Source organism: Oxyura jamaicensis, chromosome 4 (genome assembly GCF_011077185.1).
Source record: "Oxyura jamaicensis isolate SHBP4307 breed ruddy duck chromosome 4, BPBGC_Ojam_1.0, whole genome shotgun sequence".
Classification (NCBI taxonomy): domain Eukaryota; kingdom Metazoa; phylum Chordata; class Aves; order Anseriformes; family Anatidae; genus Oxyura; species Oxyura jamaicensis.
This window is the reverse complement of record NC_048896.1, coordinates 89,229,524-89,249,998: the sequence shown is the minus strand read 5'-3', so window position 1 is coordinate 89,249,998 and position 20,475 is coordinate 89,229,524. Positions and strand designations below refer to the sequence as shown.

Below are 20,475 nucleotides of genomic sequence, written 5' to 3'. Positions count from 1 at the left end.
CCGTATGCCGATGGGTTACCTACAACATTCACCAAGAGCTCTGAAGCTCTCATGTGGAAAGTGTCACATTAAGTACAGTTATGCTGCAGTAACTCCCTCGAGAGTCCTGACAGCTGGGCTTTACCCACCCTTCTGCTTCCTTTCGGGCATAACTCACTGATACACAGAAGTACCGTTTTGCTAGGGCTACACCAGAACAATCCTCACCTGTGAAATGCTCCAAAGGCAACCTGGTTTTTGAGTACTGCAAGGTGGAGGAACTTTTCCAAAGAGAAAATCCACACTTTCCATCAGTGGAAGCCAAACATGCTAAAGCACTGAAAAATAAATAAATTAATAATAGTTTTTTTCCTAGCAAGGACTGGGCTGTGCTTGCTTATTTGCTCACGCCACCATGCCTTTTCACCCCCAACCTACAAATCCACGCTACTAAGACATTTCACATGGTGCAATGCTAAGAAAGGCTCCGTAGACCTCCAGGCTCTGGACAGCAGCAGCAACTCAACAAAATTTGCTTTCTGGTGCTGAAGTGAAGTGGGACTGGGTTGTGTGGTGTCTTGAGGAGCTGGTTTACTGCCTTCCTCGCTTTACTTACTGCCTCTTATCTACTCTTAACTAGTGCTTTAGGGAAAGAGAGAGGGGGGTGGCAGGTTGGAAAGCCACTGAGGCAGAAGACCACTGGAAAAAAAAAAAAAAAAAAAACAGGATTTAACACTCCAGTCACCCATCGTGGGACAGGAGGCGAGTTTTAGGAGCTGTGGCACCTCAGGATGGAAATGTCAAATGTTTGAGGGCACTCAGGGAAGGAGCAGATGTTGTCATTTCTCTCCCATGACACAAATGTCCTGCAGGGCCAGCCAGGGCAACCTCCCTGGGCAACCCGTCCCAACGCCTGACTGCTCTTTCTGAGAAGAAATGTCTCCTCATTTCCAACCTGAACCTCCCCTGGCACAGCTTGAGGCCATCCCCTCTGCTCCTATCACTGGTTACCTGTGAGAAGAGGCCGCCCCCAGCTCCCTGTCAGGCAGTAGCAGAGAGCAATGAGGTCTCCCCTGAGCCTCCTCTTCCCCACACCAACCCCCCCAGCTCCCTCAGCTGCTCCTCACAGGACTTGTGCTCCAGGCCCTTCACCACCGTCGTAGCCCTGCTCTGGATTTTTGATCCTTTCTGTGGAAACTCTGTAATTTATCCCGCCCCCGCCATCAAATCCAGTCGCGGTCCCTTTAAGGACCAAAATCCCTTCGCGGTCCCTTTAAGAAACCCCTCCCCGCTCCTCCGCCCAGCGTGACGTCATGCGCGCTGTTACACCGTCGGCAGCAGGGGCGGCGGGAAGGGAGGGGGGAGCGCGGACTGTACCACCCGCCGCGTTCCGGGGGGGGGAGTGCGTGCGGAAAGCACCACCCGCCGCGTTCCCTGGGGGGAGCGAGGCAGCGCAGGGGGGCTCCGGCGGCCTGACAGGAGCGGGGGGGACGCGGCGGGTCCCGAGCGATGGCGCAGCGGCTGGCCGAACTGGTGGAGGAGCTCACCACGGCCGGGGAGCCGCAGCTGGAGCCGGGCAGGCTGAAGGAGCTGAAGAAAATCTGCAAGTACGAGCCGGCCTCGAAAACTAACGGGAAAAAAAGGCCTTTTTTGACTGAAAAAAAAGCAATTCGTGTGGTAAATTTTGTCTGTTTTCCCCTCCTTTCAGGTCCTCGGACGATCACATCGGCCATGCCTACCACCTGCTGCTGACGAGGCTGAGGGAGCCGCACGCCCAGGTGCGCCTGTCAGCCTTCCAGGCCGTCCAGGAGCTCTTTGCCAGGTCCCACCGGTTCCGCACGCTGCTCATCGCTGACTTCCAGGAGTTCTTGGAGCTGGCGGTGGGCACCGAGCTCCGGCAGCCCCTCCCGCCGCCCGCCGAGGTGGCGCAGAAGCTGAGGAAGGCCGCTGTTGAGTGCGTGCAGGACTGGCACGACAAGTACGGGGAGGCCTACAAGAAGCTGGCGCTGGGGTACCACTATCTGAGGCAGAATAAGAAGGTACGCTGCGGCTTCGCCTCCGGGTGTCGTTAGGTGGTGAGCTTCTAGGTGTCTGAAGGGAGAGAATCAATAAATTGGGAAGGAAGCCTGCGGTAAGCCACACGCTGTATGTAAGAGGCATCCCAAAGAGACAGACCCTGAAATTACCCAGTCTTCGTTAGACTTGCGGTGACTTACCCTCACATGAAGCAAAACCCCTCTTCCTACATCTCCACAAATTAAAGCTAGAAAATGTCTACCTCTCTGCATAAAGTATTTTCTAAAGGTTTTTCAGAACGTGAGATGCTAGTTAGAAAAACGTTATGTCTTTGAGTTGTTACCGGTTGCCTAGAGAGGTTGTGGATGCCCCATCCTTGGAGGTGTTCAAGGCCAGGCTGGATGAGGCTCTGAGCAACCTGATGCAGTGGGTGGCGTCCCTGCCTACGGCAGGGGGGTTGGAACTGGGTGATACTTAAGGCCCCTTCCAACCCAACCCATTCTATAGTTCTTTCCTATAACCTGCTAGCAAGACAGATGCTAGGTAGAGGAAATGGTCCATGGTTCACCATCTCCATTAACATCATACAGCAGTGCTGGTCGCAAACTGAGCTAAGCTTTCTGGCACTACTCTCAAGGCAGATGCCCTTTTATCAAGACCCATACAGCATCCTGACTGAAGTCATTAATTTTCCAGGATTCCTTTTATTTATTCTCAGTTCAATATCATATGTATGCAACTTGTGGCTCAGGGATTAAATTTGCCCAGATGTGTTATTCTCCTAAGTAATGGCCAGCCAGTGGAGGTGAAGGAGAAGGGCTGTCTGTCTCCAAACTTAGTCACAGTGTGACAGATATACAGTGGTAAGGTGTGTTTGTGGAAAGGGCTGAACTACATAAACGGGGAAAAACTTTCTTTAAAGTGATTAAAAAAACCACCTAGGACAAAACATAGGACACATCCACATTGAAATAGATTACACACTGGAAGATCTTCTTCTGTTTGTTTGTTTTCATGTGAAAGCTTAAAATATCTTTATTTCTGTACTGAGCTGTCCTGGTCTGGCTTCTTTCTCAGTACAACAAACACAGTAAGTGCCAGACCTCCTCAAGCGCAGTGCTAGTGTGTGTCACTCAAGCAGTTCTATTAAAAAGGAATTTCTCATGTAAACACTTCTAGCTCTCCCTTCTAGGTTTTAAATTATTATATTTTGGTCATTCTTCTGCTTAGTATCTCTTCTAAAATGCAAACAATGCAAATTGGGAATGCTTTTTTAGCATTCATGCTATCTACAATGCTAACACCAGACTTCCAGGAAGCGTATTAATTTTCTTTCTTCAGAAAGATGGGCGCTGTGTGTTCCTAACAGATCAAGAAAACTTTGTGATAAGCAATGCGTGTCTGCTGTTCTGTTTCCATATTAAGCTAATAACGTCCCCTACTTGTATTTATTGTATTGTTTTTTTTCTCTGTATAATTTTTGGCATCTGATCACAAAGGGTATTTGAATCCTTCCTTTGTCTTTGAATACTCCCTTACTGTTTTATTGAATAAAGAAAAAAAAAAAGTGATAAAGGGAAATGCAGGACTGAGGCGGGGATCTCTGACACATGACACAGATTTCCCAGACTGGATTCTCAAGCATACAGTAAGTCAAGCATACAGTAAGCTGTACTATTTTTTAGGGCAGCTGAATTTGAGTAGGAACACTGGTTTCAATGGAAACAACCTAATCTAGTTTCTAAGTTTTTGTCCTGGTTAATACCAGCCAACTGACCTAGCCAGCCTTTTGCCAGCTTAATACTGGAACTGCAAAAGGCAACCGGGGGACTTGAGGAGGCATTTGTCCTTTCTAGAAATCAGAAACCTAGAAAGAAATCAGGTACATCTGCTATTTTGTACTACAGGTTTGGCACAATAGTATGGGGTGATTGGAGGACTGTTAGCTGTGTCTTTTTTTCAGTTTATCGTCACCAAAACCACCTTATGAACAGTTCGTCAGAAAATGACAAGTGCTGCCCTTTTAGGGTATAAACCCCGGGCGCTACCCACTGGTTTAACTGTAGCAGGTTGAAGCTATACCTAGATACATATTTGAATTTGAGAACAAAACAGAGAAAAGGTGTGAAGAGGTGAAAACAATTCTTTCCTTTCCAAAATTATGGACTAGTACTAAAAGGCTTCACTGCAAAGGCAGAATAACAACTCTAGTGTGTGTCCATGTTGTGTAAATGAGATGAGGTGTGTCCTGACCAGGTCCCTGAGTTTGTACTGACACCAGTTGTGAGTCCATGTGCCCATCCATAAATCAGGCCCTGAGTTATTCTGACCTTGTGAGACTTCTGCAGAAGGCCAGGGTGCCTCGCTGTGGGCAACTCCAAGCTGTGTGTGTGCTGTGGACTGGGCTGGTGATAGAGATCTAGTACGTGGGATATGTTTCCATTATCGATGTCAAATCCTGAAGATTTAACAGATTTAGCCTCTGGCCAAGTACCACAGCAAGAAACAACGTAGCAGAGCAGCCCATAGCTGCCCTGTGGGACAGAGAAAGGAAAACAATGGACAGGCTCTATTATAGTTATTCTGATACGGGGAAGAAACAGTGGTTTAGGAAGCCCTCGGTATGTCTGGTTTTCTATGCAAGTCAAATCTACAGGCTTGGAAATGGTAGCTTTAGTTTCTGGGTTCTGTATCTTTATCTTTTTGTAGATGATGTTGGTTTATATAAATCCAGTGGTGCATTCCTGGGCAGTTTTTCTCCTGCTGCTGTGTGGAGAACTATGCAAGCTTGGCAGAAAAATAAGATCCTGAAAAGGAAAAAGCTCACCACAGTGCTGCTATAGGTTGTGGAGCTAACTTTTTTGTACCTTCCCTATGCCTCCCCACTCTCCCAATAAAAAAGGGATTGGTAAGTGTGCCTGTCTGTCTAGAGAGATGGAGACTGTCCCTGTCAGTTGCTGTGGAAGTTGAAGTATCTGAAGTATCTAGGACTAAACTGAAAGTGAGATATTTTCTCATATTTTTGTAGAGCGATCTCATATTTTATGTAGAGCGATCCCAACATCATGTGGGCCTCTACCCCATAATTTTACTGTTTTACTCTTGCGTGGCTCCAAAATGTTGGTGCAGAATGTCAGTATCTGGGAACCATTACTGGATATTGACAAGCTTTCTCATCCAGCAATTACAATGGAAATGAATGTTCAGTGGGTGCTTGTAGTACAGGAATCGTGCTGGAGAGGCTGTGGGCTTTATTAGCAGTAAAGTATGGGCTTGCCTGGCACTCAGTGTAACCTGTGGTGAAATTAATGAAAGTTATGTGATAGCAATCAAAATGAAATGCTGTGGTTTTCCTTTTCGAAAGGCTTTTCTTATCTAATAATCACAATTCAGGATTCATTTTCTTGAAATAGAAGTGAAAAATATTTAATCTTCCAGCCCTTCTAAGAACAAACTAAAAAAAAGCCCACTGCAAATATTTTAAGAAAGTGTTTCGAATCATCCAGCTTTATGTTTATGTTTTAGTTAGAAGAAGGTAAACTGCGACTGATATCCTTTCCCTTGGTCCACAGATCCAATGAATATAATTGTAAAAGCCAAAATGTGATCTCTTTTAACATATTTTAATATAATCTCTACTACTGTGCTTGCTTATAAGTTGTTTAGTAAGTGATATTTATACATGTGCTCGTAGTGCTTACAAGTTTTCCTAAATTTCCTTTCCTACAAGAAGAGATGGTGTGATGTTTTCCTATAACTTGAATACTTAGCCTGTGTAGTCCCTTCCTGCCCAATCTCCCTAACCCCTGCCTCCAGTGCTGTGGCAGAGGTCTCCCACAGCCTCATTTATTTTTGCAGTTTAGATGTAGGACTAAACTCTTTGTTTTTCTACCTTATGATTCCTTTTTGAAAGCCATTGATTCTCCTCAGTCCCTTATTAGTAGAAGCAAAACCTCCATTCAGAATTACTGTAGTTATTGATTCCAGGAGTAGAAGAGATAAAAGGAAGTGCTGCTGAGCTGCTGGCTGATTGCTGATGTTAGAGGATTTTTCAACACAGATAAGGATCTTAGGAAATGGATTTTCTATATATTTCTTCCGAGGAATGTTACACTTTTTTCTTCATTTCCTTAGGTGGATTTTCAAGATGTGCGTGCCAGAACCATGGCTGAAAGGCAGAGGGAAGAGGAGAAGCAGAAACGATTGGATAACATTTACAAAGAAAAAGCCAAAAGAGCTGAAAAAGAAATGGCAGGTAAAGTGCTTTGGTTCTTCTTTGGTAAAGTGACAGTCCTTTAAGCCCAGGTTGAATGAAAAGATTTAAAAAACAAACAAACAAAAAAAACAGGTATCACGTGAAGGTGTGGTCTGTAATTCAGTAAAGTGTGAATGCATAATCCCAAGCAGGCACATCATATGGAGTTGGACACAATGATCCTCATGCATCCCTTCTAACTCCAGCTTCTGTGATTTCCTGATACCACAAAGCGGTTTGGAGCTAGCGGCTCAATTCCTTTGTCTACAACTAGGTACAGGCCTCGCAACACCTGGACTGATAGCCTTAATTATGTGGCGTATACAGTCATTATGTGAGTTCCAGAAGGAGCTCTGGTCTGCACAGAAATCCTGGGTGCAGCGTAGGAAGTCTATGAAAAGTACCATATTGCTGCTAAACAGTGCATCTAGCTGGGAGCTGAATCTCTGAGCAATATGTGTACATCAACATATGTCTGCAACACGGAAGAAGAACAGATAATGTATTAAACTGCAGTTACAAAGGATTATTTAATGAATTTGCTTCAGTTTCTGCAATATATGCATTTATGCCTGCATTTATCCTGCATGCTGCAAACATTTCCATGCACAAGAATGCAATTTTCAAGAGATTTAACCTTCCTCAAGTCAGTTTTATTGGTAGCATCTCTTTCAGCTGTAGCATATGTTCATGGGTGCACCTGCAGACAACTGTAACATTCATGGCTGCACAAGGAGTACCCACAAACATCACTGAGAAATTTGTCTCTTACAAGTACTGTCCTTCCTCAAATTTATTGAGGTATTTGAGTCATCTTTGATACACAATGGAATTTTAGGGAGGATAGGAAAGGAGGAACACTTGTCCTAAATTCCTTGCTCAGAAAATTCTAAATTTCCTGCTTAAGAATAGCATTGTCACTTTTATAAGGACAATTTTTGAATGGGAAAGAGGTACATATGGATAAATTATGACTGATTACCAGATAAAGGATTACCTATTAGGCAGTGGTATCTGTTTTGTAGGTCTGTCTCTGCTCTGGAGACATCAGCGTTTCACGTTGTTTAACAGTGTTCTAAAACCATTGTCTCTTGATAGAAATGTCCCAGGAGATTGCTGAAACACTGACAGAGATGGAGAACTGTTTCCGGCTTCTGATGCCTGATCCTTTTGAGTTCACTGTGAATGACACAACTCTGGAACCCTACGAAGAAAAGACTGCTAATGATAGTCCTGCACCTCCCTTGTCCTCCCAGACAGAAGTTACCCAGTCATATGTTGGATGCCTGGATGATGAACAGCCGTGCTGCAGCAAGGACATCCTTTTTGCTTCTCAGGGCGTTAGAACTGAGAAAAATGCAGAGTTAGATGACAAACAGGAGACACCTGAGCAAAAAGAATTAGATGGAGGCACATCCTTGGAAGTTGAATCTGGTGTCGGTGCTCTCCATGATGATGATTACGAAACTTTTGTTAGGAACCATGGGCTTATTTCTCATAAGTATACTCTAGACCTTGAAATCTCCACAGGTACTTGGAACATTTTTTTCACAAATAGCTCAAGATGGTCTTTGTCTGAAATGCTCTGAAGTTGTTTTGGTTTTACTATGACTTAAGTCTTTGAGGTTCCTGAACACCATTTTGATATATTGTTCTTTTCCATTTCTGGTTCATCTAGCAACCATTCTTAGTTTTGGATGTCCTTGCATGGGATTTTCAGATTTTATTAATTAGCTTCTAAGATTGAACTTTCATACTAGTTATTGTAAACATAATATAGTGCTTTGTAGTACCCATAATGAGTTCCAAGTGCTTAAAAAATAACAACCTGTTTAATGTATATAATTTTCTTTTCCATGTGCTTCACTATTCACTTCTTTTCTTCTCCCTGTAACCTGGGTATAAGCTAGTAATTTAAAAACCCTCAAATTTGCTGTTTCTTAAGCCTTTCTTTGTTATTGACAACTTGCAAGCAGCAGTAAGTAGAGTCTTGCCAGGAAGAGTTAAGGATTATGATTTTATATTTTCTCTATAACTTTACTAATATGAGTTACATCTAGAAAAAACAAGGTAGAGTGTGTTTTGGTAGTCCAAGAGAAATTTCTTACAAATAGATTCCTAGTGAAATTTCAAGTGCAAACAGCCAGTGAGACAGGTATCTACTGTCCCTGCAGACAGCAGAACTGGAAAGGTATCTGTGGGGCTTACAAGTGACTAACAGGTGAAAAGTACTATTTGTACTTGGGTAGTGGCACACGTGACTTCTTTGTTCAAGTCCCTTTTGCTGTGGGGGACAAGGATCATTTTGTATTGAATGTGCAGAAATTGATGCAATAAAGCCCGGTTCATTGATGGGAACACAGGACAAGGTGAATGGTAACACTGCACTTGTGTTTGGTTTGTTTAGTGATTCCTTAGTTGTGATGGCTTAACAGCTCTCATCGCTGGACTGAAAGCTTTTCATGTTTTCCTCTGATTTTTTTTCAATGCATAGAATAATAACAGAAGGATAATTAGTACTGAATATGAAATATTTTAGAAAGGTTCATGTCTACTTCTACTTAGTTTTAACTTCTCTAGTAAAGATACTATAAATACTATGCTCTAATTCTTATTTTCCTCTTTTGAGCAGATTTAAAAGTGCACGAGAATGAAGACAATACTGCTGTAATAAACAATGTTGTGGATGCTCACAAACTCCTCAGAAATAAGTTCTTGCCTTCCGTGCAGTCCTGGATTCAGGTGGGGTAAAGAGCTATTTCTTCATTTCATATAAAAAGATGAAGTGGGCACAGTAAAGCTTGAGGGAGAGTGAGCAAAAAGGAACTTTAAGGTTGAAGAAATATTGGTGCAAATAGAAAAGAAGGCTGCTGGTTCAGTAGGGATGGACAGAAGGAAACTATGGGAGCTACATAACTTGTTTCATGGCTCAGCTTTCAGCATTAGGAATGCTACCTACAGCCACACTTAAATTACAAAAAAATCTCAGAAAATGAAACTTCTTTGCAAAATATTAAAGTAAAGCTCGGCATGTTTTGTGAGACATACCTATTTCAGAAAAATAGGATGTCCTTTCTGTCAATTGACGTTACTGCTCATGAGCCTCATGCATGGAATTTGGCCCGCTGAACAGCATTCTCAGGAGGTGTTTATAGCAGCTGTTCATTCTTTATTTGTCTTCAGTAGTTGCTACTAGCTTTTATATTCCAGATGGGAAAAGCAGTGCATTCACTAATTGTTACTTGCAAAATAAAGGAATTTGTTTCATTAAAGATGGAAGAAAAACAAATGTTTTTTGACTCAGATGTCTAGAAAAGGAATAACAGTGTAGACTTCTTTGTTTTGCAGTTATTTACCAGAGCAGGAATAAATGATGATCGGCTGAGATGTGCCATTGATCTGAAAAATAAACTGGAGACTGCTATGAATAAATACAAGGAGATGAACATCTGCTTTAAAGAGAGAAACGTGGTGAGTTTTCAAAAATTCTGTATTGCTAGAGAGGACCATTAGTATTGCTTAGGTTGTATACAAAAAGTGCATGGCAAACTTTAAACAATAAACACAAGTTTAATGGATTTACTTATTCAGGTGGTTATAGCTTCACTTACAGGTGTTCAGTGCAGCTTCCTTACATTATGTCAGGGGCCAGGTTATTAGACAAAACCATGTAAGACAGCACTGTTGTGGTGGGTTTTTTTTGGACAGGGAAATGGTTAGGTTCAGATTTTATATACTTAGTTTCTTCATGTGAAACATTATGTCCTCAGCTGCTTTTGTGCAGGTATGTATTTCTCAGTAAACACTGTATAACTCTTATTCTTTCACAACATGCAAAACTATGCTAGTGTCTCATATTTTAGGAAAATATTGTCTCTGCTTTGTAGCGTTTACTTACTACCGTGGCAGGTAATATGAATGAGGATATCTTGAAAGAAGAAGTTGGTATTTAACGCTTTGAAGTGTCAAAATGTTACACAAAGATTAGCTCCCTATGACAGCTTTTTGTGAAACAGGTAACCTCATGAATAAAGGGAGGCTGAAAGATGAAATACTTTATTCAAATCCAAAAAGAAGTCTGTGGCTTGTTGGAGTATCTAAAGCAGCAGAGCTGCATAATGCTTGTTTCTGCTGGTTGCAATCAGACAGAATTGCTGTATAGTTTGGTGTGAAAATAAAGTGTTTTGGGTCAGTAAAGTCTGGACTATAAGAACCTTGATCCAGATGTTACACCTTGGATTAAGCTGTGGTAGCCTGGTTTAGCCATGACTGAGTGTTGCAGACTGCTTTCCTTGTGCAAATGAAGCTTTATCAAGATTAATTTGGCTCATCACCTTAGCACCTACTGATGTACCACACCAGTCAAAAATGCCAACTATGAATAAAAAGTACTGTTAGACTGTCTTGTCAGAGGCTTTCTTCCCCCCGGTGAAATATGTGTGCTACCTTTATGCAACCAGCTATGAAGGAATCCAGACATCTGCTGTCATTCCTGCCATTTGCTTGACAGGACTTCATTTGCTGTACCTCTGCATGGAATATTGGTTGCTATATTTCTTGCAAGATATAAAGGACATTCGAGCCTTGATTTTTGTGTGTGTGTGCGTGCGTGCATGTGTATGTGTTTAAAGTGGTATTGTTACCGCTTCTGGAGACTGATCAATGCTATGTATGGAAGGGTGAAAGCTAATAAATTCCACACTTCCAAAGGAGGAAAAAAAAGGAAAATATCTTGCAATGCTCTTAAACAACACATTCAAAATGAAGCAATGCATATCGAGGTTTTAACTCATGCAATGAAAACTATATGTAATTGTTGTTCTTTTTTTCCTTTTTTTTTCCAGTAGAACATACCCAAATTTGGTTTTAGTGCTGAGTTATTTTAATTTATAACCTGACTATATGCAGCTCTGTGCTGCAGAAAGAGGCTGTTTAAATTATCTTTTAATCATGTGTCAGACGACTTGGTTGAACCTTAAAGACACAGTAAAATGAGAATCTGATCGAGCAAAATAAACAACAGAATCTCTTAGACTGTGATTATTAGATCCCAATCTGTCAAACATTTACATCAGCATATGAAACGTTACACTCAGCTCATTTTCAATTCAGCATTGCTGCTTGCATCATGTGTTGCTTCTTCAGTCTGCATATCCTTGTGCTACCAGAACTGTAGTTCTTGCCATGCCAAAGTTTTGCTATATTCTGTATTTTTCGATCCAAGAGAAGTACAAATAGTCCTTTGGAGTGCTGGCTCACAGCCATAGCAGCCCAACAGAGCTCGTGCATTACAGATGACATCTGTTAGCACGTGGAGTCAGTGGGTGCTGTTGACCTGTGTGTGTGTAGAGATGAGGACACTGAGAAACGAAGGGAACACTGTAAGCAGAGAGAGAGAGCAAGTGAAGCCTCTGTGCACAGAGGGATCCCTGTAAATTGTCTGGTTTGTAGTTGGTCTGTGATAACTCTACATTTTGTTGTGACAGCAGTTTTCCTGGCAACTAATGATCACAGTCTGAAGTACATATGTTGTCAGGTGGAGAGCATAAAGGTGAATTGTTTGTGTACTTGCTCATTTCTTGGAGTGTAATTATTGCACTGTACCACATTACCTTCAGGGAGAACGTGATTTTATTTTATAAGCAGATATAAAATACAACAACAGGGATTTGGAAACTTGGCTGGGGACCTGGGCTTGTCCACTCTCCTCGCTTTCTGGTTTTATTTTGTGCTCAGTCTCTGTGTTTCTCTGGTCTCCAATTAATGCCTTTTTCATCTCATTTGTTCTCTGCTTTCTTTCTGCTCTGCCCCTGCTTGAGCTAGAATATCTTCTCAGGGTTCTCTTTGGGTGTGTGGGGAAGAAGGCTTTTTCCACCCACAAACTAAGATCAAGAAATTTGATGAAATTTGGCTTTAGTGAGTGAAATTTGGCTTTAGTGATGAAATTTGATGAAATTTGGCTTTAGTGAGAGATTGCCTTTATCTTTACTGAAAAATGTGAAGCCAATCTGCTTTGCAAACTCCAGGAAAACTTTCTGTAGGTTTATGGAACTTGTGTTACACAAACTCACTTGAAGGAGAGCACAGAACTTTATGCAGTGAAACACTTGGACTTGAAATGGATTATAGTGACATGAGATATAACCGCCTCTTTCTTTTTGCCTCCACGATAATAAAGAACTCAAACTATCAGAAAGCCTTAAAGATAGGGAGAGCTGTTATTTCTCCGCAACATTTAGACCCTGGCAACCCAAGTAAGCTATGAGACCCTTCTGCTTGTACCTCTGAGCAGCTGTGGGAGGGAAAAGACTGACAAAGGTCATCCTTTAACTGTCTAGAAACAAATCCTTTGCAACAGCTTTTATAAATGTCAGTCCTTGCCAGCTGCCAAAACTGTGCATTTCTTCTGTTCCCCGAACAGATCAGAAGTCATCAGCACTTTTCTTCCTGAGCTGCTATTTTTCATAGGGGTGGGGGATGGACAGACAGTGGCAGTCCTCATGTACTGGTCAAAGGCACATGAGTTTTTGTGTGCTTACACAAGTTCATCAGTTCATCGTAGTGAAGCATTTGTTTGGGGTATGAATCAGGTGTTAGCTCCTTCTAGGGAATGTATTTTGAAATAGAAACAAGAGTTTTGAGATCTTTTTTTTTTTTTTTTTTTTTTTTTTTCCCTCTGTGAATCTGAGCTGTAGATGAATGTGGGGGAAGAGTACAGACACTATGACAGGCTTTTATTTCACGATACCTGGATGCCTGGACATGTCCTTTCCTTTCTCTCAATGCCAGGATAATCTCAGTGTCCAGTAGAGGGAGTGCATACTGCATGCTCGACATTTTTCTCTACACCACCTTTATTCAAAGCCAGCCATCGTCTCAGTCTGTGTTTCCAGCTAAACTTAGTACAACAGCAGTACACCAGAGACACTTTGTGTTAGTTGTTGACTCTATTTAAATGAATTATTGTAGAAGAACAATTGTAGGTATTGGCTGAGATTGGTGTTTTAATAGAAATTCCTATTTCCCGATGTTTTGCTTTTGTAGGAAAAACTTGCTTATGGCTGGAATGCTCATTTAAAAATATTTTTCCTGATTAGGAATAGTTTTATTTCATGATGTCTTCCCCCTTTTCTTATAATACTACATTTAAAAATCTTCTTTTTTAGTGTCTGATTTGCAACTGATTAGATGCAAATAGTCTTGCAGATTTAAAAGATACTTGGAACACAGATGTGTCGTGTATTTTAAATCATGCATACTACCTTTAATTTACATCACTTCCATAAAGGGTTACCCATTTGGATTAATACTTGAAGTTCTCACGTTATTAATAGAAATTAGCTTATTGGCTATATTTTGTACACTGAGGGTACATTTATCTCCTATGTAGTTACCTTTGGGAAGCAGTATAAAATGTAATACTCAGGCTGACTAAAACTTGACCAGGCAGAAGCTAGTAAGCAATATGATGTGAGAAACATCCTGCTTATCTGTCATTAGCAGAGTGATAATTTAACAGGCCTATTACATTTTGCATTTTTAATTTCAAGTTATACTAACAACCAGGAATATATAGTTTTTCATTAACTGTCTTCATTAGTTTATGTTTCACCTTTCGTTATCATCTGTCAAATCTAAGTGTGCACTTGAATCTTGATTTATACATGTACTTAATTTTATCCATGTGAAACATCTGGCTGGATTCAATAATGTCGTTAATAATTAGATTTGGAGGAGGCTCTCCGTGTATAGTCCAGAACCTGATCTGACCAAACCCTGCTGCAATACAACTCAGATTTTTTTTCTGGAAGAACAATATCAGAAAAATGTTATAAATGATGTTTACAAATTTAATATTTGATGGTCATAATTTAGTCATAAAATACTTCAATACATAAGGAGATTGAAATTTTACTGTGTAATAAATTAAGCCAAAAGCTCTACCAATGTCTTGGCTGCAAGACTGTTGCTGATTTTTTTTTCCCATATCTTTAACTACAGCTTGGCATTTTATCAATGCTAATGATAATCTACCTAATCATTTTGTAGCTTTATAACCAGCTCTGTTTTAAGTCTCTCATTTACTTAGGTGAGTGCCTGTTTTTTTTTTTTTTTTTTTTTTCAAACAAACAGAAAAAAAAACACAAGTTTTGGATCAAAAGCAAGGGCTGTATTGTTTTCTCCTTCTGCATCATCCTTTAGTCATAGAGAATAAGGTCTAGCTGCCAGCTTTCTGCACTGTGTAACAGCTTCTTGTGCTCACATCCTCATTTTTTTCCTCTTTTCTTCATTTTAAAGAAGTTGATTCTGAGGCGTAAGTCATTTTCCGTAGTGATCCCTCACCATGTCTTAATTCACATCTGCTAGAACATAGCCCAAGGAGCAAGAGAGACACCTTTGTAAGAGAAATCTTTCCCGCAGTTGATGCCTTTAAATTGCATACAAACAAAAACCCTGACAAAGTTGTGCCTTGAAAACTAGAAGTGTTTGATGTCGAGATTACTTAGTAAATTTAGTAAGTTTTCTAAAGCTTCAGAGAAATCTTGCAATATTTGATCAGTATCAAAGATCAGTTATCACCCCTAAAGAATATATACAGTATACACCTAAAGATTATATATCAGTATCACACCTGAAACAGTGTATATACATTTTAGCATGTGATGTATTCACAATAAATAAAGTTTAATATTTGTGTGGTCGAAATAGTACCCTAGGCAACATTTAATTTTTTTTGGTCTAGATAATATTTATCTAAAAGGTCAACCATAACTGTAAAAGTAAACACAAAATATTGGGTAGGTCATGCAGATGGAGTGTTTGCTTAGAATTCCTCTTCCCTTATCCCCCATTTTCACACTTATAGGAAAACTATTTATATATATGAAACATCTCTTTTAATCCCTCTTTAGCTAAAAGGGATTCTCTATTTTTCTAAGCTTTACTGGGAAGTAGGACTGACATAAAACAAAACACTGTAAAATTAATTCTCAAAATATAACTTTCAGGTGTTTAATCAGCTAGTGTGATATTTTGCTTTGTTTTGATTTACTTTTCCAGAACTGGATGTTGCCGTGGTATATTTTATGCTTCGCACTAGCTATGCAGCCTGCCGCTGTTATGAAGTTATTAAAAATATCTTGTTATGCAGATCTAGTCATGAATTCTTAAAGTTGTCACTGTGACGACCTCTGATCCCTATCTGATTCGCAGGTCGCACAATGCAATTTGGAGCTCTTCTAATAGAGTGTAAAATAAAGTAGGATGTCTGTATCATCAAGTTAACCCTTATGTTAAGTGTTTAAGTTTTCCAGGCCGAAGGGTCATCTCCCTTGATTCATCTTTGAATGCCGAGCAATGTCTGTTCTGCAGGTAGTGGATATAAATTTGCTTCTTGCCTTTCATCCATTGTACCTTACAAGGAGAAACGGTACATTGAGGTGAATAGAACATACATGTGAAGTTCAGAAAAGGTACATAGCTAATTGTGTTTATTTAAAAAATAGGAAAAAAACAAAGGAAAAAAAAATCATGCTTGGAACATTACCAAGTGTAGTTATTACAGTAATTCATTTAAATTTAGTGCAGTATTATTAAAGTAAATATGTTCACATCAATGACATCTTTGTGCCTAAAATCTACCATCAGGGATAAAAGTAAGGTTATCTGGGTCTTGCATAGGATAGTTTGCTGACTTGCTGCCTGCAAGAAATTAGGTTTATTTAACTGAGGCATATATTTGTTAAAAATACAACATCTGAAATAACCTCTAACAAATGCGCAGTTCAGATTCATTCATAAATGTGACCGTTGAAGTAAACTACCATTTACTTACTGATTTTATGGTGTACGTATGTTCAAACTATACAACATCGGGATATAGACATTGGGGGTGGATACAGAGGTTTAGTAGCATGAGCTTGATCCCTCTGAGCACTGGGTGATCCGTCAAATCCAGTGGTGAATGAGTGTATGAATGAGTGCTAATGGGAATCTTGTTATATCACATTTGTGACGAAAATCACATCTCTTAAAATTTCATACAGATGACGACTAGTGATGAGTTATTTTTTTCCTTCATCTCTAAACTTGGCTGTAATCGTACATAGGCCTCTGAGCCACGAAGGAATTAAATAATTCAAAACATTATCTAAAACATTTCAAAGGGGTCATAGAAATACTGTTCATCACCTCAAAAATAACTTGGACTAGCTGAAAAGCACTGGAAAACCTCAAGACTTCTTTGTAGAGGGGAAAAGAAACAGGTGTTTGGTTTCCCTTTGATTTATTGGACTATAAAACAACTTTTTGGTTCAGGAATGGATATGGCCACTGCAGCCTTAACCAATGGCTTTGAACAATTCCAGCTAGGCCTGTGTGCAGGGAACAGCCCAGAGAGAAAAATACCTGGTCAGGGAAGGAGGAGAAGGGAGAGGGAGCTGAAGCATACGGGCTGTTGAAGGAAACACTGAAACAGTGTCAGTGGCTCGATGACAGTTGCTTTCTTACTTGCTGACAAAAATGAGGGTTTTTCTAGTGTTTTTAGGCATGGAAAACATCTCAGGATTGCTGCTCTGGTATGTTCCTGTCTGAGAGTGGACTCTAAACAGGATTTCTTGTCACTTGGCTTCTTCATTCTCTAGCTTTGCTGGCTTCATCACACCTCAGTCTTCAAACCCAGAAACCTTTCCCCTTATGTTAAGACCAAAAAAAAAAAAAAAAAAAAAAAAAAAAAAAGATTGTGTAGGCATTTTACAGAGTTCCTTTTCTCATTATAACCCACGAGTTAAGAATAAACCAAGTTTGTTTTTTCCAGGCACAGGAAACATGAGCAATACTATTTTATGCTTTTCCCTTTTAAAGTTATTTAATCCTTTCCATAATTCTCAAAACATGAAAAATGAAATTCTAGCAGGTATTTCTTAGCATGTTATGCAGTTACCAAATGCACTTCTTAGCAGGTAGGTTTTTTTTCATACAGGTTGCTGTTGTATTATTTGTGGGAGCTGGACAGGGAAACAGCTTATATATTTTGGCTGCGATTTTGGGGTTGGCTTAAAGTTGGTAAGCAGCAATCAGAAGCGGCCATCCTGTCCCTGTTTCCTCCCGTGATGGTTCCCAGTGCCTCCCTTGCACCAGCACCAGAGCTCCTATTGCTGTAGGGACCTGAACTTGCTGGAACCTAATCCAGAAAAAAAGACTTCTGTACAAGCGGTAAGCCCAGCAGTGGGGCTGTCTCTTTGAATAACTGAATGCACTCAGGTAATGCACATCTGATTATGAAATTCAATCTTTATTTAGTCAGAGGACTTGGAAATTGATGGAGTGAGATATGATTAGCTCATCTCCCAGTGTGAATAATAAACTGGATGAAAAAAGCAGCAGAAAATACTGTACTGTTAAAATACGTGTATATATATATAATTGTGCAAGAAGATGTAGTGCCTGAGGTGTGTACAGTAATGTGTCTGAGAGGTATATTCCTGTACATCGAAAAGAGGTGTAAATTTTTTAAATAAGTATTACACAAAAACATTCAAGGGATTGATGCACTCTACAGCCACTTTTGATGCGACATGTTGAATATAGGTATCAAATGTAGGTGGTCAGCAGAAAATTTTAGGAGACTTTTTTACTTTATTAGCTTTAATAATGAAAGGTAGCAGACTTCTGTTTTAGCTCTCGTGGAAAGGAAATGTGTTGTTAGACTTGGGGATCTGTGGTACTCCTGAGCATGGTATTTCTTTTATGAAAAGCTGGGATTATGCAAGAGTTCTCTGGTTTTCTAATATACTTTCTTAAGGCTTAAGAATATTTGTGCAACCGACTACTGCTGGTTTTGGTGGTTAAGAGCCCAAGCAGTGGGGCACAAAGTACATCTGAGGATGCATCTAAAATGGTTATTGCTAAAGAAGTACTAAACCTGCTTTGCAATATCTTCTTCAGATAACACTCTTAAATGCACCCACTTTCCAGAGTAACTTGATTTGTTGTTCTTTGTGAAACTATAAATGCACACACGTCTATTGGACATACTCATTTCTTCTGAACAATGATTCATTTTAAACGATTGATTTCAAAAAACAAGGTTTGTAAAACCATTGTGCCTTGAGACCTCCTGGTCTTTTTTGAGTCAATTTTTGTGGCCCTGTGTTAAAATCCTTCCAAAGCTTACATACCTGTTCAGGTTCAGAGACACAGTAGCTAGTAATACAATGATATGGGTTTTGAGCAATGTGCCTCACTGCTGTTGTCCTTTCAATGGATGTGTCCAAGCTCTGTTTACCACCAATCAAAAAAGGAGAAGGCTTTGACACGAGTCTTGAGTGACCTCAAGCTCCTATTTCTAGGACAGTTACAATAGTTGGATAGTTTTTTATTGCTAAGGCAATTTGTAGAAAGATATGCTGGTTTATCACTGTTGTACTTACTCTCTCTTGTCCAGCTCAAGCCCTATAAACATTTCTGCTACCTTCTGGAAATTATGATGTAGTGTGAAAAGTGCACTCCCCAGTAAAAGTCGGATTGTCCCAGCAACCTATGTGCTGCTGAGCAATTACAAATAGAATGAACGGTGATACTTTTACTGGTAAACGTAAAATGGGGTTTGCCTGGACCAGGTATCTAACTTGTGGTCATCTATGTTTGAATTTATGCTCAAATCATGGAGAAGAGGGGAGGAAATGTGTGTGGGAGGTCTCTATAAATGTAGCTCTTCTAGTAGTTTGTTTTGCTTGTATTGCATTCAGGAAAACTCAAGCACAGTTCTGAAATCTGTCAAGGTGCCAGCATTTATTTACTTCTCACCCTGTGTGGGATAGTGTAAAAGGAAAGAAAAGGAGGACCTTTGAAATCCTTCCCTGTAAGATACATTGTTTGACTATGCAGTTTCTATTACTGGTACTGAAGAAATTCTTTTTCCCCCCGTCAGTGTTTGACTGCATAGAGCATTCCCAAATTTCATTGAAGATGACTGAACTGTGTTTAGTGTTGTGGCTGAATAAAAAATGTATTCACTTAAGGTTGCCCCTTTAGCTGGGTTCTGTGGTGATAAATATTCTGGTTCCCTAACCAGAAATCTTCTGCCTCTAGAAAAAATATTTAGTTGGCTTTGAGTAGGTGCACATGAGATATTGGCATGGTGGAATAATTTGCAAGATCTTCCAGTGAGGGTATTAGCATATAAATAGCAGATGCAATGACGACCATCACAGCTGAGTACATTTAATTTTTAGTTTATAAGATAGAATGGGTTTTTAAATGCATAGCCATCAAGCCTGGTGAAAGACAAATGAAGTTTAGAGTTCACTTGTCTGAGGATGCCTTACATCATTTTTTTTAAGAAAGGGAAACAGACGCATAAAACTGAACAAAAGTGATTTCTTGGGTGAAAAGTAATTGAGATTGCAAACCAAGTTAATTAGACCATGCAAAATTTATTTAATGGTCCCAGCTGTAGTTTGCAAGTGGTGTTTTAGTAAGTAGATATGACTTCTTTGTGCGCTATCTTTGCTCTTCCTTCTTTTTGTGAAATAATTAGTGAACGCTGTACATCTAGTGCTATAAACTGATTGTGTTGTATGCTTTAGTCATTTTATTGCTTGCTTTAATTATGATTGCAGAAGCTCAGGTTTTTAAATCCTCTTAACAGAATGTAGCAGTCAATTTGTATAAGACCAGGAAGAGGACCACAGGCTTTCCTTTACATCTTCCAAAGTGTTGTACAGAGGGTGGAGGTTTACTTATTTATTTATTTGTACTTATTACAAAATGGGATGAATGAGCATGGCATTTAACTGGATCTGTGGTCGCACTGAGCTACGCCGACAGTTGGAGGCGGCTCTTGGAGTGATGACTCCAAAGCAGAAGATACAATTGCATTTCTACTGGCATCCCGTATCTGTTTTCAGTTTTATTCTTTTTTTAAGATGGAGATTGAGAAGGAAACATCTGTTGATTTTCAAGGTTTTTTTTTTTTTTTTAATGAGTTAGGGAGCAAATGGTTTGATTGCACTTGTCTAGCCAGAGAAGTCAGCACTATTTTAAGGTTTTAATGAAAGTTAGGAGACATTATTCTAACTGATTACAATGAAAACAATGCATGTGCATTTTCTGTAATTTTATTTTATTTTATTTTTCAGTATTCTCATCTGCAAGTAAGTACAGCCCAAAAATCTGGAAATTGTCCAGCTGAATCCTGTTTCCTTCGACAGTGAGAATACCTA

At 40.0% G+C, this 20,475-nt stretch overlaps 1 protein-coding gene across 1 annotated transcript in view; it reads left to right on the top strand.

Moving 5' to 3' along the window:
* Window positions 1-1,457: 1,457 nt before the first annotated feature.
* Window positions 1,458-20,475, top strand: part of UVSSA (UV stimulated scaffold protein A) — a 51,578-nt gene continuing 32,560 nt past the window's right edge. Inside the window, exons 1-6 of the mRNA XM_035325648.1 lie at window positions 1,458-1,586; window positions 1,688-2,018; window positions 6,130-6,250; window positions 7,349-7,780; window positions 8,883-8,992; window positions 9,599-9,721. Coding sequence (XP_035181539.1) covers window positions 1,489-1,586; window positions 1,688-2,018; window positions 6,130-6,250; window positions 7,349-7,780; window positions 8,883-8,992; window positions 9,599-9,721 — 1,215 coding nt within the window. The 5' untranslated portion in view covers window positions 1,458-1,488. The remainder of the gene's footprint in view (window positions 1,587-1,687; window positions 2,019-6,129; window positions 6,251-7,348; window positions 7,781-8,882; window positions 8,993-9,598; window positions 9,722-20,475) is intronic.